The following is an 11,528-nucleotide window of genomic DNA, read 5'->3' on the forward strand; positions in this document are numbered from 1 at the left end:
CCCCCCCCCCCCCCGTATTACACTCCTTTAGTATTACATATTTCTTTCAGTAACACATAATCTTAAAAGAATTTTTTAAAAATGTAGTTACGATATTTGTGAGAAACCAAAGAAAGTTCTTATGTAGATTTAAAATTTAATCACTTCCTAGTTCCAACTGAAAATCCCTTTCTTGAGATGTATTGATAATTCTAGCTTGGCTTTTAGTAGCAAGTGAAGTAATGTGCTTTAATCCATGACCACAACACAAATGTTGAAAGGTGTGAAATCTTAATCCCATGTATCCTTAATGTATTTTTAGTGAACTTTAAAAAAAAAGTCCTTTTTGCGACATATTGCTTCTGATTAGATAATGTAAGTTACTTTTTGTCTTCATACTCTTTAAAAACTAATCACTATAATCAAAAAAACAAGTAAAACAGGGATTGGCAAGAGTCAGGTCTGGAAAGTTAAGACAAGATAATTGAGTGGATGAGGTATAGAAATTTCAAATATTCAAATTTAATATGTGTTTTATTGTATTTTCAAGCAGAACACTTTATTCTACAATGCTTCACTTAGGAATAGGTACTTGATGATCTGTGAATATTACCTGTAATAGACCAGAATTACCTTCCTATCTAAACAGAGGCTTTACCTCTCATCCTGTGTAGTTCTGCAAAAATGGAATTAAGCAATGGCATCATTGGGATTTAAAAAGGCATTTACACTCACAAATAAGTAAAATGCACACGGGAATGTGTTAAGGTGACATAAGGAAAAAAATTTTATCTGGTTGATAAATTCCCAACATTGACTAAGATATTTAACTGAACATATAATACAATATTCTTTCTCTTCATCAACATTGAAAAATATAGTTGTTTAACCTTTCCCCCCTATTATATAATCTCTCAGCCTACCCATTTCATTATAAGTTTTCATTTAGCTTTATGTTCTTCTGTTACTAATTCTTTTTAGGTTGACAGAAATAGAAAGAGATCTAGTCAGGTTTAGTAGTAGTGTTTGTTCTATATTTGATCAAAATCTCTTCTGCTACAAATCTACTAACTAATCTATTTATTTGAAACTAAAAACAACAGAATGGCTTTGCATGCAATGTTAGATATTTCCTCTTCTTTCTGTCATATCAAAATACCTAATTGTTTTAATTTTACTTTAGTGGCTTTTGCTGATGGATATATTTGTTATAGTTTAGAGCTTCAATCAAAAGTATTCCTGCATTGACCACCTTGTCTTTTTAGTTATACTTCATAGACCCTTGCTGATGCTTATGTTTAAATAAAGGTTAACTCTTTAGCATTCAGATTTCTCTGTCAAATGTAAAGCTTATTTATTCATATTGTTTTTTAATTAATCATGCATTATCTTGTAGCTTCAAGCTTTTGGTGAGGTAATTGTGTATATCTAAAATGTCATTGTAGGGTATTTCTAAGAGGCTGGATCAGGCCAGTTTGAACATAAAACAAGTAGAATATTTTGGCCAGATATGGCTGGTTTAAATGCTAAAGCAGTAGTTCCTAACCTCTTCATAGTGGTTCCCAACAGTCATTCCCAGCTCTTTTATTTAAATGAGTTTTCCCACGGACCCCTTTTAATATGTTTATCTTTATGTGTGTGTGTGTGTGTGTATATATGCCCAGCGTCGCCTTTCTGGCACTTGTGCTTGTGACATGTGTCAGGATTTTCGAGCGAGACCATTGCCAGTGCCCCTGGACTGACTCTTCTGTGGGTGGCACATAAAATACACCATTTTGAGCGTGGCCGTTGCCAGTACCGCCTGACTGGCCTTCGTGCGGATGATACGTAAAAGCACCCACTACACTCTCTGAGTGGTTGGCGTTAGGAAGGGCATCCAGCTGTAGAAACTCTGCCAAATCAGATTGGAGCCTGGTGTTGCCATCCGGTTTCACCAGTCCCCAGTCAAATCGTCCAACCCATGCTAGCATGGAAAGCAGACGTTAAACGATGATGATGATGATATATATGAAACTTTGAATTTAGTTCACGGACCCCCAGTACTACCTTTGTGGACCAACAGGGATCTGCAAAACCCAGGTTGGGAACCATTGTGCTAAACATAGGAAAAAAAAAACAACTTAAGATGTTAACTAACACACACACACACACACACACACACACACACACACACACACACACACACACACACACACACACACACACACACACTTTCTTTCTCTCTCTCTCCCTCATTTAAGTACACAGACACACTGATAAACAATTTAGTATACATAATGTTAGGTTGCAACATGAAAATTAATTGGAAACCTGTACCCTATCAAACCTCTTCTTGTTGGTATTGTTTAGCTTTATGTCTGCCTCAAATTAAGCAAACCTACAATCAGAACATTGTTTCAACCATGACACACCATTCTTTTTTTTTTAATTCAAACCTAGTGTATCTGTGACAATATTCCTTTTTTAATCCACTTGTGTTTTTATGGCAGTTATTTCAAATTAATCTCTTGATATCCAAAAACGTATAAAGTGCTGCCAGCTGCCCTCTCTTATGCTTTAAGAACATTTGCCTTTCTTTTTTTGTTGGTCACCAAGTCTCTAATGATAGTGTCTCACCGCCATGTTTTTCCTCCCTTATTAGCTGTCTTAGTGTCCCCGTAGACATTAAAAGAAGGAGTATTTGTGGTAATTGGGATAAAGAAAATGGTCTTTTTGAGATTTTATGTATTTAAGTTAGTGTTATTGAAACACTTGGATATTAAAGTGATTGTACTTAACTGAAAAAGTGTTATAACATAAATAATTGAAAAACTGTTAAATGATGCAAGAACATCAGTTGATTGCTCTTTGTCTAAGATAAACATAATAGTGAATCTAAATTTGATAGCATATTATATCATTTAAAAAGCAGTTATTCATCTAATACCTTTGTTCACACATATTTAATCATTTATCTTATTAGAGTAATACTTTTTAATATGTTTGCAATGAAATTAATTTAGGTTTATCTTTGAGATTACTATAGATTTTAATTCTTTGAAAGACCTTTGTAGAAATAATTCAGAATTTTTGCTTGGCATACTTTCTATAAGTAATTTAAGAAATGGTATATCTGAAACACAAGTGTATAATGATTTTTTCACATTGGACCATAAATTTGTAGTGGCTCAGTAGTTGATTGATCAACATTGATGTATGATTGGCAGGATGAAGGGCTAATCAACCCAGGTAAAATTTGAACTTATAAAGTAGAAGGTTAAAATTAAATTGTTTGTTAGACATTGTCAAATTCTTCTGTGACTGCCACTTCACATCATCTTCTTCAATAAAGCAAATGGCTAAATATCAATAATAGAAATAGAAGTTGATTAATACTTTTTGTGTGGAATTTGATCGACAAGAACTGTGCAAAAGCTGCTCATGTATCTTTGTGTGTTTGCCTATTTTGTGTTCCTTTTTGTCACATTGACATACTGGTTTGAGAAATAGAGATCAATAAAAATAATAACCAGCCTGAAATGACATGAATTAGCAGAATTGTTATTGTATCAGTGAATATACCTCATGGTATTTGTTCTAGTTCAAATCTCAATGGAGTCAACTTCAACGTTTTCACCTAGATTTGATTAAATAAAATACCAGACAAGTACTGTGATCGACGTTATCAACTAATCCACCCCCTAAATTTCAAACAATTATTATTATTTCAGTGGGAAGTAGATTGTTCCGTCTTCAACTTGTGCTGTAAAAGACCTCAGTAATATAGGGGTCAGAGAGCCTGTTTTTAGTCCCATTTAAAAGATTGGTTTAGTACCTAAATCTTCCTCAACAATCCACATAGAAGCACTCTTGTTAGAAGAATCTGTATTTACAGAGTGGCAATAAAATGTCTACTATTAAAGAGCTTTGATTCAGTGCTATATTTATTATGATTACACATTGGAGAGAAGACAGATGGTAACTTAACGGAAGGGATAAATTAGCAGTGAATGTGGAAGTGGCAACAGTGGTTAGTTGTTTGGATAGGAATTTAAAAATATAAGAAATTGTGTTAATATGATTTTAAGTCTGAACCACATTTGTTTGAAGTTAACTCTATTTCTGTTTTAATCATGTTGATGGGTTTAGCCTTGGTTTTTACAATAAAACGAGTTGGAAATTATTAATTTACAACTTGTAGAAATGAAACGGAGCTACCAAAAAAAAAAAAAAAAAAAAAAAAAAAAAAAAAAAAGAAAGAAAGAAATAATCTCACATTCTTTGTACTTGTGCTCAGGGCATTATTATATGAAGTAAATACACAAGACACAAACATGTATAAAAATAACAATTCTATGGGTATTTATTGTAAAATTCCATTCTTTTACTTTTTTCCTTCTCCCTTTTGTTCTGCTTGTTTTCTCTCTTGCCTGTGGGATTTTATTATGAACTCTCAAGAGAAATAAATTGATATCCATGGGTGGGGAAATTAATTATTTTGGAATTGGGGAATAGATATCATTTGAGTTACGAATTACATCTAACAGTGGGAGAGAGAAAGAGAGTGCAGTAGTAGCTGGCTGTTTATAGTGCTCATCTGTTAGTCATGACTGCTGTAGGTTATGAGTTCAAACTCTACATTAGAATATCAGTAATGTTATACTACATGTCATCACTTGATGCAATTGAGCAGTTGACAGAAAATGGAGAATATGTAGTAATATAAAATATCAGCTTTTGTTTCTCTTTCTGTGTGTCGCTTTGGTCCCATCATTGTCCTTTGTTGGCATTTTTGGCAGGTTACTTTTAAGCTGTACATCACACATGTACTTTAAAAAAAAAAGACAAGCAAATATAAATTTCAGAATTATTCCTCTTAGGAAGGATATTCAGTTATAGAAACTAAAAATGAAGTCTTGATTTTGAAACGACATGCGGATCCTCTGACTTATGTAGGTCAGCAATACCCTTGAAAATGTGCTGATTCCAGCCATGGCAATCTGTTCAACCCAAGCAAACAGAATGTGGATGTAAAATGATGATGATGATAATATTTATCACTATTTAGTTTCATAGTTCTTAAAGTGTGCTTAGCTGTCACTTGCAAGCAAGTTTGATCTAATAGCTTGTGACACACTTTTGCTAATTGTTTTAGGTACCTATGTAGTTGTGAACAGTCATAAACACTTTGGCCCTCCAACCCATAACCAAGCAGAAGATCAAGGATGTGATAGCTGGAGGAGAGATAGAGAGAGAGAGATCTAAATGAGTACTAGCACTAAGTTGATACTCATAACTGAGTTGACTGGAGCAACATGAAATGAGATTTGTTGCTCAAGGGCATAACATGCTACCCAACCCAGGAAGTCAACCTATGACTTCATGATTGTGGGCCCAACACCCTAACTTCTAGGCCACTTACCTTCACTCTGAAAGTGTAATATTATTAATTTAAGTCCTAAGTTATGTGTAACTGACAGAGATCATAAGCATTAGAGAGAAAGAAAATGATTTGAAATATTTTTAATATTCAAAGCAAAGACTGTTCCTAAATGTATGTTCCATTTTTTCTCTTTTTAATAATTATTTTGAATAAAGTCATTATATGAGGCCTCTTGAAAGCTATTGGAAGATTGTCACAAAAAGCATGCATAACCATGACACAATGTATCGATTTTACTTTGCCAGTCTTTTGAAGACATTGTTATAAATTTGATGTTTTTGTTCACCAAGTGGTAGTGATCATACAGTGCTTTATTGTTAAATGAGGACAGGAAGAACCTTGTAATTATTCAGAGTTAACTGGCACAGAATATGGTCTTGTGAACAGCATCTGAAGCATTAATAATGTACATTAAAGGGGAACGGGAACATTTTAAATGGATTTATCATAACATACACTATGAACATAACACCTGCTGTTTGAAAGATAAAAGATAAATGTGGTTCTAACATATGCATATTAACCATTTCAACAGCATGCCCAAATATACTTAGTTCTGAGTTATGGTTGATTTCAGCAGTTTTGATGAATAATAGATTATTTAAGTAGTATAGATGTTAATCAGTGTTGCTGTGTTTAGGAAATTCTCATAATAATGCATCAAACATAGCATGATTTTTATCAGGCTTAGGTCACTCCACATATTCTCTGTAATTGTTTCTAGAAGGCACAATACTCATGTAGATCATATCAATCTAATATTATTACAGAAAACAAGAGAACAAAACAAACAAATTTTTAAAAAAAAGCAAATCTAGAATATTGATAACTCGCTAGACTTTTGCGTATTTGTTTCTTAGATTTCTGGCGAAATTATTCTATTTTGGTGATTTATGTATAATGTTCTCTTACACTTCAGTTCTTTGTTAATAACTTTGAACAAAGCCTAGTTAAAATAAACACATTTAGGAAACTGGAATCTCTATCATGTATTTTATGCCAGTTTTTTTTTGAGAAGTATGGAGTATGGATTAATTAAGATTGTTCTGCAGCATTTTAGTTCTTTAAATTCTTCCCTGGGCAATCATCCATTCACATTGCCTGAAGGTTGCAATTCTGTATGAAAGGGATAAAATTGATTGGACAACCATGGGAGATATAAAATAGTCGGTCTTGGTGGATTTGAACCCAGTATGTAGAGAGAAGAAACTATATACTGCTTGGTATGCCATGCAATGATTTATTTTTGACAATACATCACCTTCTAGATTAGGAAAATATTTTATCCTTTCCGAATCATGAAATCTCACAGGACTGATGCTATCTCTGGTTTCCATAACATTATGCCAATGAAACCTAATGTCTAAAATATATTGCTTTCGACATCAGAAGAACTGACTTCAATACTGCAGTCAACAAGTATCCAGTCCACACTGAATACCACCTACTGTACTTAGTAAAAGCTAACATAGCCAACGAAGGAACGGTTATGTGATTACTTGACTTGGTAGAAATAGCAGTCAAATAACTCTTGAACTGTACACAACTATTTTTAAATAAGGTTAGAAAATAACATTTAGATAGTATAATTCCTGGCATCTAAAAAATGTAGTCATAAGGATGAGAGCATCTTTTGATCATAAGTCTGCATGATCAAGGTTAACCTGGGGCTAAACCACAATGTAGTGTTAAGCAGATTTCTTGATTTGGAGGAAAGTAAGTGTTTTGCTTTAGACACAATTAGCCCAAGCCAACAAGGAGATCTCTCTGCAATTGCTCAGCTTGCAAGAAATAGCTGCAAAGTCTTCCTAAAACCATACCCTACTATCTTTCAAAAAAAGGAAGGTTATATTAAAAAAAAAAATGGCCACAGTCAAAATGAAATGAGTAGAAGAATAAAAGAATATGATCTACTGGAGTCATCATGGTTAATTAGGCATATATATGTGGTGAGGTAAAGACATCAGTTCCACTCACAAGGCTGTTTGATCAAAGCTGATCTGGAGTTAAATGATGTCTACTATGTTAGTCCCAGTTACAACACAGTGCCAGCAAAAAGATATAAACTGCCAATATCTTTGATTCTTTCTCAACTTTTCCATTTATTCTTTGGATCAAGTGGATTTCACCATTTAGAACAGGGGTTCTCAATCTTTTTTTCCTCTATGGGCCCTTGTAATTACTGTTTTATTCTGGTGGACCCTCATAGCCATTTGTTGTTTAAAAATTAGTTTTATGGAAACGTCTTTCAAAATTCCTATTTTGTTTTTCTCACACTAACTTGAACTATGTAAAATGTTAGAGAAAGAAACCTGTTTCTTGAAATATATACCAATACATATATCTGAAACAAAATTTTTTCAAGAGCCCTTAAAATACTATTGTAGATCCCCAATTTATTATTTTGTTGTATTGCATCCTGCAAAATCTTATATGGACCCTGGTTAAGAACCACTGATTTAGAAATAAGTGTTTTGTCCTTAGACACTTTGGTTAGAGTTAAATAATAACCTGTGATGCTTGCCATCACTTCTCAATAATAACCAAACATTGTCTAAAATTAACCTTGGTGATAAGATCCAGTAGTTTTTCTCTGGAGATAGAAATACAGCTAATGAGATTACTCATTCCCATGTTAATTGCATTCAACCATAGTAAAAAGTGTCTGCTGTCAAACAAACAGTTTCTGAATCATTAAGTGCTGCCACACAATCTACGTAAACATTGCTGGCCTATTTCATGTTCATTTAATGCCAGTTGGGGAAGTTACTATATAAATGTAGACAGGCATACCTACCTCTAATCTAAGCCAGTGCAGAAAATAAATATATAAAATATAATAAATGGATTTTTTCCAGGAGTTATTGCTATATTTGGAAAATTATTACAACTCTGTTTAATCATGTAGAAATTGCTTTATCAGAAGTTAATTTAAATTTTTCATTCATTCGTTTATGCTGGTTTAGCAAATTTCACCCTTGCAGTTCTACTTCCCTATTCTCACTCTCTCTATTTGGTTTCTATCAGGAATTGGATTAGAAAAGTTTGTGTGAACTGTTTGTTGTATCAACTGTTTTACATTTGGTCCTTGACAACAATGATCACTACTACTTATTTAGCTAGTTAAACTGTGAGAAACAGCATAATCAGTTTTGTCTAAGAATACATGAAGCCAATGGTGTGATCTAACCTTTCACATTTGGATTAGTAACTTTTCACCTTAGCTATCAGGCTTCAAGAGACTGGATGGATTTTTAGAATGTTTTCCTGATGTTTCAAATTAGGCTTCAGCAAACTGATATATATATTTAAGCCAGTATTTGCATATAGTATTTTCAGTATTTTCCCAATGTATTCTATAACAATACTTTTTTTATTAAAATTCTTAGAAGTGGATGAGAAGTGACGTTTAACCACTTTTACTTAATATGTTTCTGATTACTGTTTTGGGAATCAGAGACGACTTAAAAAAGTTGATTGAAGTAAAATATAGTTTCAACAAATACATCACTGAGGTTAATTACTCTCAGCTGCAGTCTGCTTGACAAATCAACATTTGAGTTAGTGATGCCATATTTAATGTAGTAAAAATCTTATTTGGAAAACTTACATGGTGAAGAAAGGACATTAACTCAATTACTGATATTATTTTAATCATTTTGGCAAGTTTAGGAAGCCACTCTAGATATGTTTCAGTATTATTAGACTTGAACAATTCACTGTAGTTGTTGATGTAGAGATGTTAATTATATTTTTCTGCATAGATATATTTACTTAATGATTCTCTCATCACTATGTCTGTGACTGAGAGAGTTTAGGGTTTACTCAAAAACTTAAGCTTCTTGTCTGTGTTTGGCACATGGAGTTATCCAAATTTATAAGCTTTAGTAATTCATTTTTGTTGCCAAACATCACTATGAGGTTCCTTTGATGCTGGGTTTTTATCCAACATTTCAAAATTGAATTAAATAAATTAAATTCTTGTCAGTTTTGAGAAGTAATGAAAGAGATAATTATATCTTAAATAATTTTTATCTATTCAAGACTTATGCTATTGTTAGTAATTATCATTATTGTCTTCATTATGATTTAATCTGTTTTTCTATGTTGACATTGATATAACTCAGTATTTAAATACAAATATATATTATTTTAAAAGCTTTTAATTGGTGGTGTACAGTATCTCTTGCAACAGTGTTGTGTTTTTGGATAAGACACCTGACTTTACTTGCTATTATGGTAGAGTGTTTAGGTTAAACATATGTGAGATGTGATACCAGCAAGGTGGAGGGGAGGAACAGGTATATTAATTTTCCCCAAACCTCAAATTAATAAACATACAGCCATAGAAAAATTATTTATCATTTTCTTTTCTATTCTTTATCATAAATGCACACACATCTTTATTCTTACAACCCATGAATAATTCAAATTAATAGATTTTAAGATATATTTTATTAGGGCTAGATATATGAGCAGAATATTCAAACATAAGAGATTATAAAACATCTTGTACAAATGAAATGAAATTTGCTTTTTATAACATTTTCCTTTATCTTTTTATAAATGATTTTGTATCAGTATTTTCATTCAAAAGAAAAAAAAGAAAAGAAAAATATTAAAAAAAAAATGAATTGGCATGTGTTTTATAATTATCAACTTTTTCATTTGATTAGTTATTGGATTTTTATGTGAGAACTTTATTCATTTATTTTTTTCTTATAATTGTGTGAAGAGTATGAAAATATTGAATTTAAAAAAATTATATTTGAAAGAAAAACAAAAAATTATATGTAATTTTTTAATGAAATTATATTGATCTATTTGCATGTTGGTTTTGTATTTTTTTTTTTCTATTAACTTGATTGTCTTGCAGAAATGAGAGATAAATTTTGGTGGTTTCCTCACATGTGGCACCATGAGCAGCCACATAAATTTCAACTGCCAGCCTTGGAGCGAGGAATGTTGCAGAATTATCACTTTGCACAGGTAGATCCTTTGTTTTGGAGAGCGGATTCCTGCTTTAAATCATACCTGGATCTCTTTGTCTGCAACCATTTAAAAAGAAAAAAATATTTTTAACACCTGACAGATTAAAAAAAATGGAAAATATCCTTGTGTTTATCAACTAGAGATTAATAATCAATAGCATGAAAAGTTTTTAAAAATTCATTTTTATTTTTTTACCTTGCTAAACAAGAGATAAAGACAGTCATTCACACATGTAGTTGTAGTATATATATATATATATATATATATATATATATTTATCAAAGATAAAGCAAATAAACTATTAAATAAATAGGACCCAAATTTGATAAATATCATTAAAATATGTATATCTACTTAACTATTTAGATTTTTAGGTAAATTTTGTAAAACATAGTCTAAAATAATTAGCATGGAAAAAATTTTTGAGCTGTTTTAGTGAGAGAGGCTAATCTTTGCTCAGGTTTTAATAATAATAGAATTCTGAAAAAAGTATTAAATGCAACTAATTGGACTTTATGTATGTTTCTAAAATCACATTTTTATTGTAAGGAATTTTATTTTAATTTGATTCTTAGCATAAAACTTCTGCTTAAAATTTTGACAGCCATGATTCAATAAACCAACTTAACCCTCCCCATTAATTAATTAATTAATAATAATAATAATAATAATAATAATGATAATAATAATAATAAATTTTATCTATGGTTTCTTTTTAAATAATGGGTAGAGGATGTCTTTTTTTGTTTTAGCAAACCCATATTAGAATTAATGTTGTCTAAATCAAAGCATACATACAAAATTGCTATTAAATAACAGCAGTACACATTTATCTTGTATAAATTTAGTGAGGACCCAAGAAATAATATATTAGCTGGGTTTTTTATCTTCTTGTCATTATTTACAAAATTTTCTCTGATCAGTCTATGCTAAATCTCAATTAATTAGTCAATATTTTTTGTCATGTTAAGTAGAACTAGTTTCATTCAAGGTTGTTGAATAAAAGTAACTACAAATGTATATAATTTGTTGCTTTCTACTCTGTCAGTTTTGGAAGAAGTCTTAGTAAGTCGTACAAGTCAAATGATACTTTCTGCCGGAAATAGTCAAACTTCTTTTTCCTTTCTCTTGTTTT

General features: G+C 31.5%; 1 protein-coding gene across 2 annotated transcripts in view; it reads left to right on the plus strand.

Annotated features, from left to right (window-relative positions):
* LOC106883670 (bifunctional heparan sulfate N-deacetylase/N-sulfotransferase) overlaps positions 1–11,528 on the plus strand; it is a 119,830-nt gene that overhangs the window by 33,127 nt on the left and 75,175 nt on the right. Inside the window, exon 4 of one of the 2 annotated variants that reach the window (XM_014934769.2) lies at positions 10,278–10,390. The exons of the other annotated variant lie outside the window; for it this stretch is intronic. Coding sequence (XP_014790255.1) covers positions 10,278–10,390 — 113 coding nt within the window. The remainder of the gene's footprint in view (positions 1–10,277; positions 10,391–11,528) is intronic. 2 annotated transcript variants of the gene reach the window in all.

This window comes from Octopus bimaculoides, chromosome 5 (assembly GCF_001194135.2).
Source record: "Octopus bimaculoides isolate UCB-OBI-ISO-001 chromosome 5, ASM119413v2, whole genome shotgun sequence".
In the NCBI taxonomy this organism is placed as follows: Eukaryota; Metazoa; Mollusca; class Cephalopoda; order Octopoda; family Octopodidae; genus Octopus; species Octopus bimaculoides.